At 29.6% G+C, this 19,640-nt stretch overlaps 3 protein-coding genes and 1 non-coding gene across 4 annotated transcripts; 2 read left to right on the top strand and 2 right to left on the bottom strand.

Moving 5' to 3' along the window:
* Positions 1-13,913: 13,913 nt before the first annotated feature.
* LOC142598085 (eukaryotic peptide chain release factor subunit 1-like) lies at positions 13,914-15,224 on the bottom strand. Its single transcript, XM_075735049.1, has one exon. The coding sequence runs from the start codon at positions 15,222-15,224 to the stop codon at positions 13,914-13,916; it is 1,311 nt and encodes a 436-aa protein (XP_075591164.1).
* Positions 15,225-15,553: 329 nt separating this feature from the next.
* LOC142598084 (tRNA uridine(34) acetyltransferase-like) lies at positions 15,554-17,617 on the top strand. The gene has a single exon (XM_075735048.1). It carries the CDS (start codon positions 15,554-15,556, stop codon positions 17,615-17,617), a length of 2,064 nt encoding a protein of 687 aa, XP_075591163.1.
* Positions 17,618-17,701: 84 nt separating this feature from the next.
* On the bottom strand, positions 17,702-18,631 carry LOC142598083 (uncharacterized). The gene is made up of 3 exons (XM_075735047.1): positions 18,505-18,631; positions 18,125-18,462; positions 17,702-18,049 (listed from the first exon to the last, which is right to left on the bottom strand). The coding sequence occupies exons 1-3, from the start codon at positions 18,629-18,631 to the stop codon at positions 17,702-17,704; spliced, it is 813 nt and encodes a 270-aa protein (XP_075591162.1).
* Positions 18,632-18,777: 146 nt separating this feature from the next.
* LOC142598092 (U1 spliceosomal RNA) lies at positions 18,778-18,933 on the top strand. Its single transcript, XR_012832468.1, has one exon. It is a non-coding gene; the product is annotated as a U1 spliceosomal RNA (small nuclear RNA).
* Positions 18,934-19,640: the final 707 nt, after the last annotated feature.

Below are 19,640 nucleotides of genomic sequence, written 5' to 3'. Positions count from 1 at the left end.
ATCTGCTGAACAACTTTCGAAAAAATCACGTAGACAACAAAGGTCTAAACCTTCCAGTTGTATATGTGGTTATTTTGTTTGTGAGAAATCATAAAGTAGACATACTTAATAGTCTTATCGAAGAGGTAGAGATTGTATCTTTGAATAAAATACAAATTCAACTAAAAGTTCGAAAAGGGCTGCATGAGGTATACTTAGATGATAAATTGAGCTTCCGTTTTTACGATCATCAATTTAACAATGGTTCTCTTGGTTTTGCGACTTATAAAAGTGACACAAGTTTGTCATACAAAATAAAAAATTTAAAAGTAAAACCAATCGCTTGTAAACATAAAAATATTAAAATAGTTAAAGTAATTCCACATCAGTGTCAATACTTCAAAGAAGAAACTGTAAATTTAAAAACACTTCAAGCTCTAGAACATTCGGATGCCGTAATTATACTGACTGAAAACAACGTTTTAGTCATAAATAAGATGAAATCCGACTTTTTTACTAGTAAGAAAAATAACTATCTCGATTTTTCGATTGATAACGGACTCTTATGCAGCCAAGGGACTATTTTTTTTAAGTATAAACTTATAAAATCGATAAGTCAAAAGCCAGCACTAGGTATTGTGTTATACAGCGATAAGAAAAATATTTTTGCAAGAATTGTGTTAGACTGCGATGGTTTATCCTTACACATCGAGCAGCAGAAAAAACAACTACTTAGTTCGGAGTTAAAGCTGCCAGATGCAAATGATATTTGGTACGATATGACAATAGATATTAATATTCCAAATCAATCGATACGAATCAACACATCGCAAGAGCTAAAATTGCCAAAGCTCCAATCGAATTATTATTATGTTGGGCTCACAATACAAAACATAGAGCATATGGAGCTACAACAGATTTTTAGCCGTCCAGCCTAGCTTGCTAGTTTCTTGGCGGTTTATTTTCTTTATTCCCAGGTTGTGTAATTGGGTATTTTTTATCTCCCATTACAAATATTTCTATACTCGCTTTAATGAAAAGGAAACTGATCGCTTTATCGCACAGTCATCATAAAGAAATTACTTTAGCGCTTAAGTATGTGTCGGTGACGTGCGTTACAATCGGATGCCTGTATCTGCTTTACTTGTTTATCATGCTGACGAGAATAATCCATAATAAAACGTGGATTAAAGCATATGAATACGTTCCATTAAATGTAAGTTTTAAAACTTAAACAACACGTTTAGCCAAACAACAAAAACGACACTACAGTCATCAAAGTATTTCGAGACCACTATGCTATGAAATCTGACTCGTTGGATGCCAAACTTAAATTTGACAATATACCTGAAATTTGCGAAGATAAAGAAGAATGTATCGAAGAAAGACTTTTGAAAAATCTACAGTTCGTTTTGAACATCAACTACGGCTTACTAGTCGTAGCCTTGTTTACTTACTGTTTTATGCTCATAAACGCAACTTCGTCTAAACCAATAAAATATAACACTCTAGGCGCACGCTGCATAGCAGGCTCGTTTTGTTTAGGACTACTCTACATATCTTACAGATTAATTGCAAGTCTAAACAATTATGTTTCGCTGTCCGACACAGTTCTTCAGACTCAAAATGCAAACAACGAACTGAGTTATTCTGTCACCAACCCTTTAATAGCGGTTTTTTTAGAACGCTCTATTGCTATATTAGCAGCAACTGGTTTGCTGTTTATTGAAATGGTAGCTCAAAAACTTGAAAAATTAATTAGAAAATACACTAATACGAACGACGTCAATATGGTTAAAACCCAACTAGCTGCTCATAACCCAAATGCTTTACCCGGCCTAGACACCTTATAAGTTGCATAACACCGCGTCTAATTCATCGTGACTTCTTAATAGTTTAGTTAATGTCAATCAATTTACATGTAGATCTTTTGTATTTTTCTAATATAAGATAAGTGATAAATCATTTGATAAATTGATTAAAACAAGCTTTTCAATCGCTTTAACATTTCGCTTTATAAAACAAAATAAAACTTTTATTGCTCGTCTGAATAATTTATTATATATCTTTATACAATCCTATAAATTTTTTTCTAGCGACAACTAAACTAGTTTTTGGCTTTTTCAGTTTAGTGCTCTAAATTAATATACATATTGCGACAAAAATTTTTGAGTCTAATCTATGCTGTTCACTTCAGTTTCTTTACAAAAAGATACAAGTAAGAGATAGTTTCTACAGATATTAGTACTATTCTTTTTGTTGAACTTCTGAAAAGTAAATACTGATAGTAAATTAATACGTGGCGTTTCATGTTTATTTGTAGTTTTATCTTTATTACATAGAATTAAAAACTTTGATCATCTTAATTATCTTCAGATATAAAGGTGCTTTACAGTATGTTTAATAGTTTTTGGGGCCAAACCGTCATTGGAACGTGTATCTGTTAGCTCATTATTTAATTTTACTGATTTTTAAGATTATATACAATTATACGAAACACAATACATGATCAGATATACTATTTATTCATGACTTCTAACGGTGTCAAGAAATAAACACGAAAGAGTTTATTTGTTTGTTTAGAGTACGAATTTCGTGATAATTGATAAACTAAATATGATTCTTTATTTTCCGTACTTGATACGTTGAACTGTTAGGTTATTTGAGCTCTGAGAGTTTACATTTCATTACAGTGGCGTAATGTATGATAAGAAATAGTACATTTAGAATAAGTAATAAGAAATTAAATTTTTTAGGAATTAAGCACTTTTTTATAACTGCAATTCATGCACTCAAACAATATAGTGGAACCTTCATCAGCACTTCTAGCTTGGAAAGTGGAATAATATGCTTTGTTATGGTTGCATTTTTCGCAGACTTCTTCAACAATAGCTCGATTGTCCAAGACTTCCAACGTCTCATCTAGTAATGTTTCTGAATCTTGAGAACTTGAAAAGGTAGACTTGAAGCGAGACTGCCACCATTTTTTTTTCTTGGGATCGAAAGAGACAATTTTCTCAGTAGTTTTAAATACGTAATAATTATTATTTTCGTTGCACTTCAAGTTATTAGCTCCGTAATGATACGATGCGTCGAGTTTTTGAACTTCAATGTCTTTATGGTTGCAATTTGAACAAGTCACGAGTAATTTTTCGTCTTCTATCTTAAAATTATCCGACACTTTAAGCTTGTGTCCACATAAATTACAACCCAAACTATTTAAAATTTGCTTGTCTGTAGGTAAATATTTAGTTTCTGGAGACTCAGCTGAAAACAACACTTCTTCATCTTTACTAATTAAGTCATTTCCTTTGAACAGTTGTGTTAACAAATTCTTGTTAATTTCTAGTGTATTATTAAAAACAGTGCTCCAAAGTGTATTTTCTACTATCTCTTGTTGAAAATTTTCCATTTCGAGCACAAATTTATTTGCGAATAAGATAAATCGCTGTTGTTAAAAAATATTTAATTTCCATATTCAATTTTTTTCGTTTTTGAATTTCCGCCTAATCGAAACATACAGTACTTTTGCACATAGGGCAATTTTCAGATTTGTAAATCCAAGGAGTAAGACAGTTCAAGTGATATGTATGTTCACATGATAGTTTGACCATGCAGTCGCTTTGATTTTCTACTAAACATATAGGGCACATCTCGGTAGAGTTTGTGTTTTTAGAAAGCAAGAAACCTCGTTTCAGTTTTTCTTTTGTTTCTTCCAAGCTGTTAGGGTATTCATAAGCTTCATTATTCAACAAATTATTAGCATCTAGAATACGTTCAAAGGTAACGGCGCTTTGCTTTTTAACCATATTAATCATAGCTTTAGCTTGCAAGCTAGCGGGAAGAGCGAGAATCAAACGATAATATTCTTTTGGTAACACATCCAGCCAACTTGGTATTATTGGCGAACCAAAAAATATTCTAGTGGTTTGACTAACTCTACGCATTTTACTTTCAACGTCAACTTTATCTACGAGCTCGCAAATGTTGCTAACCCAACAAGATTCCGTATGCAATTGAGTGGGCAAACTTCTTGGAACAGTTTTTAATATTTTAAACTCAACACCTAAATGAGTAAACCTGTCGCCTTCTACGTATCGATTGACATTGTTAATTTGTAGGTAAGGCAATACAAATTCACGAAGTAAGTCTTGCGATCTAGTAATGGAAATCGTGTCGAAAAAAGGACTAATATATACTTCTTTAAATTCTCCTTTATCGTCTATATCATAACTAATACCCACGTCTGAATTTATCGCAGTTATTTCGTTATCTGAAGAATTATTTGAAATTATTTTTGTTACAATATATCTTATCTTATTAATACGAATATTTATGCCGTTCGTTAAATATACTACTTTAGCTCTATCAATATATTTACTAATTACTTTAGTAGCCTTTTCAGCTACTTTTGTTGAAACAAGGAATGCATCAACGTTCACTTCTTTTTTCTCCTTAGAACCGCTATTAAAGGTTATTATTGATTTAATTTTTTTTTTCGTATCTTCAACTATTTTATTTATTGACCGTTTTTCATTATTCATGTCATAGTTTTTGGCTAATCTAATCCGTTTGCTTCGCTTATAATTTTGCAAATCACTAAAACTGGCAAAACAAATTTTAATTTCTTTTGCAAATTCTTTAATACATGGACCTATTCTAGGATCCACTGATTGGTTACGAAGGTATACAATTCTCTTTACAAAAAATATATACTTGTCCACGTACAGTAAGAAATCAAGCTCATCAATTGTTTGACAATAAACTTCGACTGAATCAAGTAGCACAGACATGTTGTAGTAACTTAGTTTGTCATAATAAATATCTGTTGTGTCCAAAGACTTTATTGACTCTCCGTTAGTATAAATATTATATTTTTTCTCAAATACTTTTGCGATCTCGGAAGTTGTTATTTGATGAAACAAATACGACTTTGTCATTATATTGATTAATCAGAAAATCTAATTAATTTGATGAATTTTATTTTAGTTTCTTTTGTCAAAAATATTAGTCAAATTAAACGCATTTGAATCTAACAATCTTTGTGATAAAAAATGAATTTAATTTGACAAATGGAACTCAATATTAACGAAACTAAAAAAAAACGAGATCAATTATCAAGTCACAATCGACTGATCTCTCAGTCACTTAGTATTAAAAATGATAATAAGAGTATTTTACCAGAGCAAGAAATAGATAACGCAAATGAAGCTATAGTAAATAATTTGAAAATTTGTAACAACGATGCTATTTGCAATTCGGACAATCAAGAAAATACAGAATGTAACAATTATGCTCATGTTCAAAGAACAACACGAAATCAAATCCAAAAACTGACTAAAGATTTTGAAGTAAAAACAGATTTAAGTTATGTGACCATTCCGGATTTGTCTGATAGTGAACTGAGCGAACAATTATCAAATTTTTCCGCTGAGTATAACGATAATTTAGAAATGTTGTCAAAACCTGAAAACAATCCACTTTTTGGCATTCTTGCATCTGAAACAAAAAAAAAAAATGTATCCAGATGCAAATTGTTTACGACGATAAACGAATATAACGTTTGTATTCAAAGTAATAAATCTAAGCAAATCGAAAAAGGCGTTCAAACAGAAACCAGTCAAACTTATACAAACAAACTTTTTTCCATGTTAAATAATTTGAGTCACTCTTTGATTAGTCAGTCAGCTCCTCCAAATATTTCTACGAGTGATCAAACGAAGACGATAACTCGAAGTGACGGAAATAAATCTAGTTTTAATTCTAAAATTTTTTCTCACAGTTCTGAATCTTCTCGAAACGAAAATAAAACTAACCTAAAATTAAATACAAATTTTTTAGCTAGTAAACAATTCAACAAGGAAAGTTCACCACACGATGTTAAAAAAATAGATGATGACAAAATAACTTATGCTGACATTTATGTTATGAATCAGAGAATTGATGAAGAAGATATATATAAACCAAATAAATTTATGAGTACGAAATATACACAATCTCATCAACAAAAAGATTATTATCAAACATCAGAATCCGTAGACACTATTGATTATAAATTGATATACACTCCAAGTTTGAGTAATCTTAAACAAATAAAAAAATTTAATTTACCTAATTAATTTAAAAGTAGCGTTCAAAAAAATATTTAAAACTAGGTAATAAGAAGTGAGTTATTTAAATACTTATGTCTTCGTCGTGTCAACAACGAAATAAATAACGTCGAACTAACAACGCAATAATATACGATTATGCTTTAAAAAATAAATATTTGAATTTACAATTTTTAGTTTTATTATTATAATCAATAAAGAAACGCGATTTATCAACAAAGTTGCCAATGTGCTTCGATAAATTACTCAATTACTATAAGCAGAACCATAAATCGTTAAGTTATTAATGAGTAAGCATGATAAGGAAGATAAGAAACATTCATTAAAAAACTTAGCCAACCGTCTAGGCAGATTTATTTCAGACAAACATTCTAACAAAGACGAAAATGAAAGTGCTAGATCCAATTCTTTTATAAATTCTCATCCTATCTGTAGTTGTATACTGGAAGGGTTGTCGATAGACGAAGATGCTTTGATAGCTTCAAAACTTGAGCCTAATGAACTTTTATCAGTTTCTAAATTATTTAATGAGCTTACAAACAGAGGTAGTAATAGTATGGGTATTGATAGGATTGGATTTCGAGCTTATATTAGAATGCCTTTAATGTGGTCTGAGCAACTTTTTTCAGTGTTCGATACGGACCAGAAACAATATATTACCTTGAAAAATTTTCAGTACGGTTTGGCTTTGACTTGTCGTGGATCAAAAACAGAGAAAATTGCAGTTTTGTTTAAAATGTTCGATTTAGACAACGACAATACTGTTAATAAGCACGACTTAACAGTTATGCTTAATAATGCTCCTGGTCTTTTAGATTATTTTATCTATGAAAATGCCTCTAAAAGATCGCCACATTTTTTAACTCATCTAGACAGTTCCACGAGTCGCAGTACAAATGATTTATTCCAAGATAATAAGCTTAAGTCTTTAAAATTTTCAAGTATAGACGACCTTTCAAGTAATTCAAAATCAAGTTTGTTAGTCGTAAATAATTCTTTGACACAAACACCGTTAGTTTCTAAAGCTTCTGATAATATTAATTCTCATACTAATGAATATAATTCTTTTTTACAATCTGGCTCTGACAACTTAATTTTCGAAAACAAGCAATTTTCTCATGTAAATACAAAAAAATATGAATTTTCGTTTCCAGACTGCAACCAAACGGATTTTGAAAATGATTTATTATTTAGTTCGCATCGTTTGCCTCAGGGATCGAATAAATTCAATTTAAGTTCTAGTTATATTTTTCCTAATAATGATCAAGGCAATTCATCGCTATACGTGTCAGACGTTATTAATGAATCTAACCAAATTGAATCTCCTAACATTCAACTACATCAACTAGAATTAATAATTAATAATATAATCGATACTTTTGATGCAACTGGAACAAACTCGTTGTTTTTTGATGAATTTAAATCTTTTATCGAGCACAATCAAATTATTTTAGACATGTTTGAATATGGATTGGCAGAACACATCTGGAGCATCGAAGGTTTAAGAGAATCAAAGAAAGAAATCGATCATAGTTTCAAGAAAATTTTTTTGCAGCGGATTTATGACATTTTCACATGTAACGATTTTAGAACTTGTTCTTTACTGGGAAACAACTTTCCGATAAGTTCAAAAGAACAGATAGGTTTGCATAAATTTGCTACACAAAACTATTCAAATCCAAATGTTCTTGAAAATGCAGAAAGCAAGAGTAGCTATACTAAACCGTCCATTTCTATTACAACAAATAAAGCATCTTCTAATCTTGTAAAATCATCTACGAAAAAATGTAATGGAGATGTAAATTGTCCCAACTGTAATGAATATTACATTGTTTGTCCTACCTGTCAAAAATCACAACCAAAGTTAGTGTTTGATGATAAATTGAACGTCTCTATTGATTATGCCTCTTGTTTACATGGTTCTTATACAAAATTTAACACTTGTTGGAAATGTAATTGGTCTTTCAATGAAATATTTCATTTACTAAATGTGAACCCTGTCGATTTACTTACTCATTCTTTAAATTACGTTTATTATTATAACAATGGTGTTACTAAAAAAATCAAGTGTATCATAAAAGACATGTTTTCTTTATTACTATGAGAATGATACTTCCACCATTCCCGTAAATTACATTTTACTTAACAGTTGTTTTTTAGAGCAATTTAAGTTTTCTTATTTTGAATTGCAAGCACTGACTAAAAATGCGTTAGAAGATTTTAATCAAGAACTTGATTATCACATACTAAAATTAGCGCCTAACGATTCAAACGAAAAGAAAAACGTTCATTATTTTATTTTTACCAATCAGGCAGTTTATAATTTTTGGCTATCAACGCTACAATATGTTTTAGCTCAGGAATCTGTTTCAGATCTTTATGACATGCACGAGCCTATTGGTTATGGTCGTTATAGTGTAGTTTATAAAGCGACAAATAGGCGAACTAGAGAAATTGTTTCTATTAAAGTAATTAACCAGAAAAAGTTAAGCGATCTCGATAGAAGTTTACTCTTTAGTGAATTAAACATTTTACGAATTATCTCACATCCAAATGTAGTATCATCTAGAAACGTCTTTAGTTCTAAAAATACGATTTTCATTATAATGGAATATGTTTCAGGAGGAACTTTATTTCAGTCAATATCAATTAATTTAACTTTTTCTGAATCAATTGTGCACAGATTTTCAGTCCAAATATTGAAAACTTTAGAATATTTGCATAGATGTGGCATAATACACAGAGATATCAAACCTGAAAATCTGTTATTGACCTCTGAAAATTTAGCTGTTTCCAACATAAAAATCGCTGATTTCGGCTTATCATGTCTTTGTTCCCACACAACAAAGTTAACGCAGGCTTGTGGTACACTAGTTTATGCCGCACCGGAAATCATTTCCAACCAAGGATACGATCACAAAGTCGATATTTGGTCTGTTGGGGTTATTTTATATTTAATGATTTCGTCAAAATTTCCATTCCCAATGTGTCAAAACTCACTGAACGAGCCCATTGATAAACTAAAAAATATATTTAAATTAAAATTTGAGGAGCCTGAATGGAATAATATAAGCGGTTCTTGCAAAGATTTCATTTCAAAACTTTTGCAATTCGATGCAAATTCTCGATTTTCTTCAGAAGAAGCATTAAAACACGTTTGGATTAAGCATCCTTGCGCTGTTTCAACTAACTAATTAAGTATAAATTTTATTATTTAAATATTCTAAAATTTAAATTCTACTATCTAACCATGACTCAAGATATATTGTAGTAACTCTATGAAGCGAAAAATACTCCGCAGAACATGTTTAGACGAAGAAGAAAATATTTCCTCACAAATTACTGATATTATAACTAAATTAGAACACAATAAATTGACAAACAATGTCGAAGTATTCAAGAACAAAATTAATACGTTTAATGAAAACAACAAAAACACACATATAAAAGAAATTTTAAACAAATCTACGTCTGATGAAAAACTTACAATTTTTGATAAAATTAGTATCACATCTTTTTTACCAGTTTTCATTCGAAAAACATTACCTCAATATCAGCAACTTTATACTGATTATGACTATGTTTTTAGTAGTTCAAAATTTAGTTTTTATAAAGCTTACGTGAACGTTACAATAATAGATTTTACACGAGCTAAAATAAATAATACTAAAAAAATTTGTCAAATCATCAAACAATGCCCAAATACCAGAGCAGTACTAACAACTACTTTAAATATACAAATTATTCGAACTATTCAAACTAATTTAACTTTTTTTGAATCGATCGATTTTTCTAAGTCTCAGATTATTGAAGAGTTTAACAGTATTATAAATTATCTTTTTACCAGTGATACAAAAAATTGGAATATTGTTGTTTTAAATTATCCACAATTTATTAGTTTACTCGTCCTTGACGTTTTAAAAAACATCACAGTCAAATCAGTATTTATTCATATTAATTCAAATGTGGAGCTTCTTGAAATTTTAAATCACAACAACCAGTACCTCATAAGAAACGTACAAAAAATCACATTTCACATTAATAATGGCACCTCAATTAAGTTTCCCAGTTTTTATTCAATCGATTTAGAAGTACTTACAATACAGGGCTGTGCTGAATATTCTGTATTTGAACAACTGTTGTCAGCTTGTAATTTTAGCAATTTAATTGAATTAAATTTGCTTTGTGATAATATTTATCCGTGTAAAAGCCAGATAGGTCTACATTTTCCTTTAATAAACTTAAATGCTAAGTTTAAAACAATTAAGAAATTAAAACTAAATCAACAAATCGTAAATATATTATTGGTCTTAAAACTTATTTCAATTTTTTCTTTTTTAACAAGTTGTTACGTTAGTGAAATTGAGTCAAGTGATTTTAACGACGACGCTCATATTGTTAATAAAAATAAACGAAATATTATACTTTTTTGTTCAGGTATTGATAACAATTGTAAAAAGACTTTTACTGTTAATAAAATTATATACCGAAAAACTCCTGGTATTAGTTACAGCAAACAAATACTTTACAATTATTATAACAGAATTCACCCATTTTATTTACATTTTTAACTTATTAAAGTAAATTGCGTTTAGTATAATTCAATCACATATTTTTTTAAATGCTATTTTTAACAATTCTTTTGAATATGTTTTTTACCAGCATAAAGTTTATAAAAACAATATACAACAAACCATTGCAATTTTTTAATTTTTACAAACATTGATTACGAAATAACATAAATTTCTTTTTGCCAAGCACCCATGGAGTCGACTGAGCGGTTTTCGAAAGAATAGTTCGCAACTCTTTTAGCAATGTTTTCGATATTCTTTTTGTTTTTTTTAATAAAGAATAATACCACTAACGACATTAACACACTAACTCCAAATATACTTATTACTCCAGGAATCATCATGATTAAAAATAATTTTTTTAATTTCGCAATAGTTTCTACACGCTTATCTTTATCTCGTTTCAATTTTTGTTTTTCAGACTCGATAGTGTCATTATGGGCCTGAAGTAATTTTATGTTTTCGTACGTATTTTTAGTTTTTTGATTTAACCCATTAGCCAGACTGTTGAGACGGTCGATACCTACAGCTTCTTTTGCTTCTTTTTGTCTAAGTTGAAGATCTACATAAGTTGTATACAATTGTTGAACTATGACTTTGATTGAATTTGTATAAACTTCGGACTCACTTGACTTATACTTGTTATATAAACTTTCCCAGTTATTTATAATCGACTGAATGTTATTTTTAACTTCATTAAAGTTAGCAAGGGCATTATAAAAATTATTTGTTCGACGAGAAATCTCTTTCATCGTTTCATTGAGAGTATCTATGGAAGATTTATTTTCGGCGATTAATTTATTCATTTGAACTTCGACAATTTTTTTATGTTTTTCATCAATTACTTTGTCACGGGCCTTCGGTGAAAGATTATGTGCTTCTGAGTCATTTCTATCTATAGCCAAAGTGATTTTAGATATCATAATAAAAACAATTATAAGTTTAGATAGTTTTGAAGAAAGAAGCTTCATTTCCTGAACACAAATTATTACTATTCTATTCTAAAGGAGCATGCTCCTATTTACAAATCAAACAATTTGTATAAAAAAAAGATACGTATTTAGCAACAATAAATAGTGTAGTTATTTGATTACATAAAAATTTGGCAAGTTAAAATATTATATAAGAATGATCACATCGGAATTTTTAATTTAATTTCATAAAAATTCAAAATATGTATTAACTGATCAAAAATTCTTGAGTTCGTAATATTGAAAATAAATCGTAATATATTCTATACCAAAAATTTTTCAGCTTTGTAGTTGGAAATTTCTTAGATCAAGTCAGTATTTGATATTATTCCCAATTCTTAAGATCTTTATGATGTTCCGCTAATGTCTCTTCGTTGTTTAAATCATTTTGAGATTCTTCTATGTCAACGTTGTCATTTTGACTTTCATCGTCAAACGTTTGATCGTAATCATTTGTTTCAAGTTCATAATCGTCTTGATTTTCTTCATTATAATCGTGATTTTCTTCGTTATAATCTTGATTTTCTTCATAATCGTAATAAACTTGTGATGATTGATCATTATATTCATCATATCCTTCCTCGCCATATTCTGCATTATCGATATCTTGATCATTTTTAAGAGAGTATTCAGATTCAGCTAATACATCCTCGTTAATCAAATTTGAATTTTGTTCGTAGTCTGGGGCCTCCATATTTACTTCTGCGTTTAACTGTGAAGATTGATCTACGTTTGATAAAACTCCAGAATTGTTGGCATTATAAACAGATGAATTAATATTTATATCGTTCGTAGCATCATAATTACCGTGATCTTCCAATTCAGACTGTACTGCCAGAGAAGGTTGTTCTTGCTGAACATAATTCATATTATCAACAATTTCTGCTTCATTGTAATATGGCGCATCAGGATCGACGTAATTATTATTTTTAATCGCTTTTTGATTAGTTTTATCGACGAATCTTTTATTGTCTTTAACAATCTTTACTGTAAGTATAATTTCTAATATAATAAAAATAACTTGTATACCAAATATAATTGCTCCGTAAAAGTAAATATTCTTTTCAAATAATTTGAAATTGTTCAAAATTTGTTTAGATCTTGAGATTCTATATGCAGAATTATTATTGAACTCATCTGTTAAACTTTGCAATTTATTAACTACCGTGGTTAATGGAGCGTACCGACTACCAAGATCAGATAAACCATTTGCTACAGTATGCATAACATACTCTATGTCTTTAGACAAAAGAAGTGATTTATCACTGAGTTGCGTCATTGTATTATATATATTTTTAATATAGTTTGAGTAATCCGAATTTTTTGATAGTACATTGTAAACTTCCAATGTCTCTTGAAACTTAACAAGTTTTGCATTAGCAATTGAAATTTGGTTTTTTAGAAAGTTCATTTTTTCCTTGGCATCTAGGGAGTTTAAAGAATTTTTAGCTAAATTATTTAAATTTGTTAATAATATTGCTAGTGAAGACGATATGGTTGTTGCAGTTTGTTTATAATCTGAGTCACTAAGACTCTTGTAATAATCGCCAATAAAATCTGCGCCATTCTTTTTTAATAAATTTTCTGTTAGATAATACGCTTTTTTAATTGTTTCAGGATAAAATTCTTGTAAAGCGTGCGAACTAGCAGACATTATCACCAATTTACCCGCATACGTTTTCTCATTGTTAAAATAAGTAGCAGTAGCTTCTCTTGTATCTGTACCTGGTAAAACTAAAAAAATTTTTTTAGTAGAATTTATCTGAGTTATGTTCGGTAGCAATAAACTTTCAATAATTGGTTCGACACTTTGATAATTTTTTATAGCATTTCTGGAATCCCACCAAATTTTTTCATCATTTATCTGATCTAACTCATCTTTTTGTAATGCTGGATCGAAAAAAACGATATCCCATTCATCGTTCTCCGATGATGGATCTAGCTGAGAAATTTCAGTACATCCGAGTTCATTTAACGTTGTGATATTTTTTTCTTGATCGTGAAGTATATAATGGCAGTGTTTTATTTTATCAGTAGCAATAACATTATGTGAAAATAAAATCGCCAATGTGAGTATAATAGCTCTCATTAGGCAATAACATCCGGCAAAACGTTGTTATAATAAAAACAACTGCACCTAAGAGTGCATTTCATAAATAGATTAAAAAATAGATTTATCACATTTCGAATCATATAAAATTAGCTAACAAATTATAGAGCGTTAATAGTTAATTGTAGGTTTTATGTAATACCCAACAAGCAATCATACCTAAAAATTTTTATTACAAAAACTCATCCTCATAATCATAATCATTAACAAAGTCATTTGTTGGTTCTAAATCAACTTTGTATCGTAAAATAGCGCCAATACCGCCAAAACCTTTAACAAATTGCTGTCCTTCTTGACTAGAATCAGTGATTATTTCTACAATTAAACCATAATCTTTGTAATTTTCTACTATCCATTCTACAAACGATTCCTGTTCAACTACTTCATAATCTTGATTAGTTTCAGGATCTGTATACGTTGAAACATTGTTAGAGTGAGCGACAAATTGATAAAAAATAGTTTGCTGATTATTATCTTTTAAAGTCAATCTTTGAACCTCTAAATTTTCCCAAAGAATAAGAGTTTCAATGCAGCCAACGTCAAGTAACTTGAGCGTTTCATTTAATCCATAAACAAATTTTCCTGAATCAGTTGCAATTTCTTCAAAAAACGATTTTATCAATGCTTTTTCATGCAATATTTTTAAATTTGATAAACAGTCTCTGGATAATTCAATTGCCTGATAAAAACCATTTAAGCCGCCATATGAAATATCGACTATTTTAAGTATTTTTGAACTCAACCGTGAATCAAACATATCACTTTGCGCTAGTTCCGATTTAAAATCTGCAGATCCGGCCAATACTAGCCCGACTACATTGGGTTTGTCGTTCGTGATGAATAATTTTGTAGCGACTTCAGCTACTCGTCTAACATAATTATGGCGTTTTTCTACTCTAAGTCGAGCGAATCTAACTGCTGATTGCCCTCCACGACCATGTTTTTTTGGTAAATCGATAGTGAACTTGTATAAAACTTCACTCCGGCTTCCTTGAAGTTGGCCGAAAAGAGAACCATTACCATCCATAACAATAAAGCCAATTTTATCATTGCTATCAAGTAATTCGTTTAAAGGTTCTACATGAAATTTATTATCACACAAATACAATGACGCATTTATCGGTTTATAAGGTTCAAAGCCTATATTGATTTTTTTTTCTTTTCCATCGTCTGTTAAAACTGTTCCACAAAATATAACTAACCCATTAGGAGGAGTTCGAGAAAAAGTTTTTAGCTTCTGTTGAGTTGATGTGATTGCTGAAAGAACAGACAATCTATTAACTCTACTTTTTATATTTGAAGCTGTACCATATTCATCCGTTAACAACCTATTGATACGACTAATATCATCTTTAGGTCTGATAATCAACGAAATCATTGATGTACCATTTCCTCTTGATTGAGATAATTGTTTTATTATTTTTTTCAGTTTAAAATGTGCTATTTGTTCTTCATGTTCTGCTTCAGTCAATTCCTTCGTCATTATAATTTATTGTGAATATCAAACTAATTTAAACGAATTCATCTAAGTAATTTAATTTTTTTTTTATGAAGGTTCTGTATTTTTTTATATATCAAAAATTTTTATAGCTATTAATAGTTATTATTTATGATGCATAATAAAAGATGTTTAAAAAATGGCGATGATCAATTGATAAATTTTTTCCCTGCGAATAGTGAAGAATATCATGTAAAGTAAGTTTGACAGTTTAAAATTTTATAGTTTTTAGAGCAGGACCCGTTGCTAAATTGCAGGAAAAAGATTTCCAAGATGAATATACCTTGAGACACTTAAATTCACATGTAGAAAATATGAACAAGTGGAATTTATTAGATCAGAAGTTTGACGTTTCAGATCAGCAAGTCAACTACTTTAAATATATTTTAAGTCATGTAGATGAAATCACTTCTGTTGAAAAATTTGAAAAAATTTCTAGAAACGCTAGAAAAACTTATAAATGTATCCTATCCAAGCAACAATTAAACTATTTATATAAAAAATATATCAAAGAACACCCTCAGGTGTCTAATTCTGTTTACAATTTGGAGAAGTATTTAATCACTAAACAAGTTCGAACAACAAGTGGTGTTTGTGTAATAACTGCCTTGACATCTCCGGGAGCATTTAGTTGTCCAATGGATTGTTACTATTGTCCTAACGAACCTGGCCAACCTCGTTCATATCTGAGCACTGAGCCGGCAGTACTTAGAGGAAATCAATGTAAATGGGATCCAGTTATTCAATTTTGGGATCGTGCTCATACATTGTTAAAAAATGGCCATACAATCGACAAGATAGAACTTTTAGTTTTAGGAGGTACTTGGAGCGGATATCCACAAAATTATCAAGAAGAATTTTGTCGTGATTTATTTTTCGCAGCAAACACTTTTTACGACTGTATGGATTTAATCAATCTTGAAAGTGACTGTATTAATAATCAAAAAGATTTTTCAGAAAAGTTATTTTTCTATAGAAATCAAATTGTAGAACCAAAAACATTATCTGAAGAGCAAACCATAAATGAGAATTCTCGTTGTAAAATTATCGGTCTAACGCTCGAAACAAGGCCTGATTATATTAATCTTGAAGAAATTAGAAATCTCCGTCGGTTTGGTTGCACTAGAGTGCAAATTGGTATGCAACACACTAATGATACAATATTAAAGTACATTAATAGAGGCCATGACTTGATGACTGTTAAAAAAGCAATAAATTTACTAAAAACTAATGGTTTCAAAGTAGATTTACATATTATGCTTGACTTACCCGGCAGTGATATTTCTTTAGATACAAAAATGATGATCCAAGTTCTTTCTGATCCTCATTTACAAGTCGATCAGTGGAAAATATATCCCTGTGAGGTAACACCTTTTTCTAAAATCAAAGAATGGTTTGACGATGGTATTTATATTCCTTACACTAATACTAAGGAAGGACTTAAATCTCTTTTTAATCTAATTTTATTAGTTAAACATGATATACATCCATGGATTAGATTAAATAGAATTATTCGGGATATACCTTTAGAAAGTATCGTTGCTGGCACGCAAAGTACTAATATGCGTCAACTATTAATGGAAGCGTCTAACAGGCTGGGTTGGTCTTGTTCCTGTATGCGTTGTCGTGAAATAAGAACCTATAATCTTAAAAATAGCTCTACTTTTGTAATTAGGTCTTATGCACAAACTGAGGAAGGGATTGAATATTTTATTTCTATGGAGTCAGAAGACAGACGTTATTTATTAGGTTTTTGTCGACTTAGACTCAATACAAAATTAGCTAAATCTAATATAGCTTTCGACGCCTTTAAAGATTATACTGCTTATGTACGTGAATTACACGTTTACGGTACTTTAGTTGCTACGACTGAAAATAAAGATATTAAAGATAAAAGAATTCAACATAGCGGTGTTGGTTCAACTTTGATGATGGTTGCTGAAATTATTGCAATTTTAAAGGGCGAAAAAAAATTGGCGATTATAGCAGGTGTTGGAACAAGAAAATATTATTCAAAACTTGGCTTCACTTTAGAAAACACATATATGACTAAAAATATCGAATCCGTTGAATATAAAAACAAAGTATTTGCGAGCTTTTATACCAATCAATATTTTAATAAAAAATCTGCATTGGTAATTGAACATATAAATACAGACGAATTTAAATATTGTGAAGATAAATCTTGGAATTCTGAAACAATTGATAAAATTTTAGGTATCACCTCATCACGTGTAAAAGTGCAAAAAATAAAACCTCAAGAATTACAATTAAATTCAGTGAACCGAACTTCATGGATTGAGAACTTAACAATTCCAAAACCGAACATAAAACTAAACGCACTTAAGTCGCTATTTAATATAAGTTTCTTTAAATAAAATGACTTTGTATTTGCTTTATAATATTTATTTTCTACAAATAAATAATTAATTCGAGTGAAGTTCATGATTTACATTTATAAGCTAATTATTGATGCTAATTATAATAGCATGATTTTCAATTAGTTGAATTTCTTCAATCTCGTCAATTAATTCAAGTTTTTCAATTCTTTTTCTTTCTTCGGCATCGATTTGTTGATAATAATCGTTTAACGTGATAACCGACACTTTATCTTCGAAAATTTTATCGACAAATGATTTAAACAAAGATTTTACAAATTTAATTGAGTTCCATTCTTTCGGTGCAAGGATAGGAGAACCTGCAATGGAAAAGTTGTGTTCCATTGCTTTGCCAAATTTATCCTGAACGTTAAATATATCAAAACTGATTAATGCGCTTTCTTGATGTGTCAGCGAATGTTCACTTATACTCTGGATCATTTCTCGTGTGAGGTATGTGAAAAAACACTCACAAATTGTAATAGTTGGAATTTTAATATCACATACTTTCGTATATATATAATCGAGATCTTTGTTAGTAGTGATATGCAAAGGAACATATGTACAATCTATATTAGTTAATTTTAGATGCTTCATCGCCACTTTTAATAGTTCGACTATTTTAGCTGTATCAACATTGATTAATAAAATCTTTGTATTGTCATATTTTTCAACCAAAGTGTTGAGGTATAAATGTAATGGATCTAATCCACAACCAAGATTTACAACTTGAAGTACATTATTGTTCAACGAACGTGTGTTAATAAAATTTTTAAGCTCATTTCTGATAGCTGCCATTCGAGTATAATATGCTCGATTTATAGTTGGTAATTTTGGAGCAACCTCTACTAAATTTTTTGGTAAATAAGATAAATAATTAGTCAAACCTTGGTATTTAATGTATCCAGCATATATACAGCTAAGTTTAGCTTTTAAAGCTTCTATAGAAGTTTGCTCAATTGGAGATAACTCAGATAAAATATAATCTGTAACTAATACGTTATCTAAAAACATATGTTAGTAACTATTTTTCCTGACTCATTCGAATAAATAATTGATTGAAAATAATTACCATTCTTTATAATATATAAACAAACAACACGTGAGCGCCGGAAAAAGTAAAAAATATTTTAATTGATACAAAATAAAAATAATATATTAAACTTACCTGACGCTATTTTAAGGTGATCAATAAGGCCTTAAAATAATGACTGAACAACCATTGCACACAGGTATTGTGATGTCATTTGTGTGTCGTTATGGTAACACAAGCGTATAATTTATTACAGGCTATTTTCTGTTGTTACAGTATAGCTTCAATTATTTTTATGAAGTATAAATTAATATTATTATATCCTGATTCCTTTTGTCTTGCCTCGGAAAGTGATTTTCCTCAATGTATCGTTTGTGTTCAAGGATTTTGCTGCTCCGAGGTCCAACCGATGGTTCAAGGAAAAAAATTAGAACATCTAAATGTGATTTTACGAACAAAACAATCCTATAAGAAACAAAAATTTCAAAATTTTTTAAACTCCGTGCGTATAGATCTTTATGATTGGTATACTCAAATGTCAAGAAACCATACATCTGATTCTGTTTTAACTTTATTCCGGACTTTATTAATAAATAGTCAGAAAACTAAATTAAAAATATTAAATGAAGAAAATCAGTTTAGTTATATGTAAAGCTATCGTTTAAAATTATTTAGAAATGAAAGTTAAAAGATATGTAAACCTTTTTCTAGTCTTCTTTTGTTTTTTATATTACTCTAGTTCTTTCCCATTTTCTCATTCCTCGACAGATTGCGATAAACTAAAATCATTTGACTTACTTTTTTCAGAGAAAAAAAACGTTGATCTTTTCCCAAAAATAGTCGAAACCATAAAAATCATTGATGAAATTATATCAAATCAGAATAAACATATACTAGTAGCGTTTAATGGAGGGAAAGATTCTATAATTACCTTGCTCTTAGTAAGAAATAGGTTAAATACTATTAATAAAAAAAGAAAAGTAAACAATC

Source organism: Dermatophagoides farinae, unplaced genomic scaffold (genome assembly GCF_024713945.1).
Source record: "Dermatophagoides farinae isolate YC_2012a unplaced genomic scaffold, ASM2471394v1 contig6, whole genome shotgun sequence".
NCBI classification, from domain to species: domain Eukaryota; kingdom Metazoa; phylum Arthropoda; class Arachnida; order Sarcoptiformes; family Pyroglyphidae; genus Dermatophagoides; species Dermatophagoides farinae.
Note: the sequence above shows the minus strand (reverse complement) of the source record. Positions and strands in the feature narration are given on the sequence as shown.

What these genes read in the sequence shown, in the direction of transcription:
- LOC142598085 (XM_075735049.1), bottom strand. Translation starts at nt 15,224, where the DNA reads ATGACGAAGGAATTGACTGAAGCAGAACATGAAGAACAAATAGCACAT.
- LOC142598084 (XM_075735048.1), top strand. Translation starts at nt 15,554, where the DNA reads ATGAACAAGTGGAATTTATTAGATCAGAAGTTTGACGTTTCAGATCAG.
- LOC142598083 (XM_075735047.1), bottom strand. Translation starts at nt 18,631, where the DNA reads ATGTTTTTAGATAACGTATTAGTTACAGATTATATTTTATCTGAGTTA. An exon ending in TGGATACATTAAATACCAAG is followed by an intron (nt 18,463 to 18,504) that starts GTTTGACTAATT and finishes AAAATTTAGTAG; the next exon opens with AGGTTGCTCCAAAATTACCA. An exon ending in TCGATTATATATATACGAAA is followed by an intron (nt 18,050 to 18,124) that starts GTATGTGATATT and finishes GAAATGATCCAG; the next exon opens with AGTATAAGTGAACATTCGCT.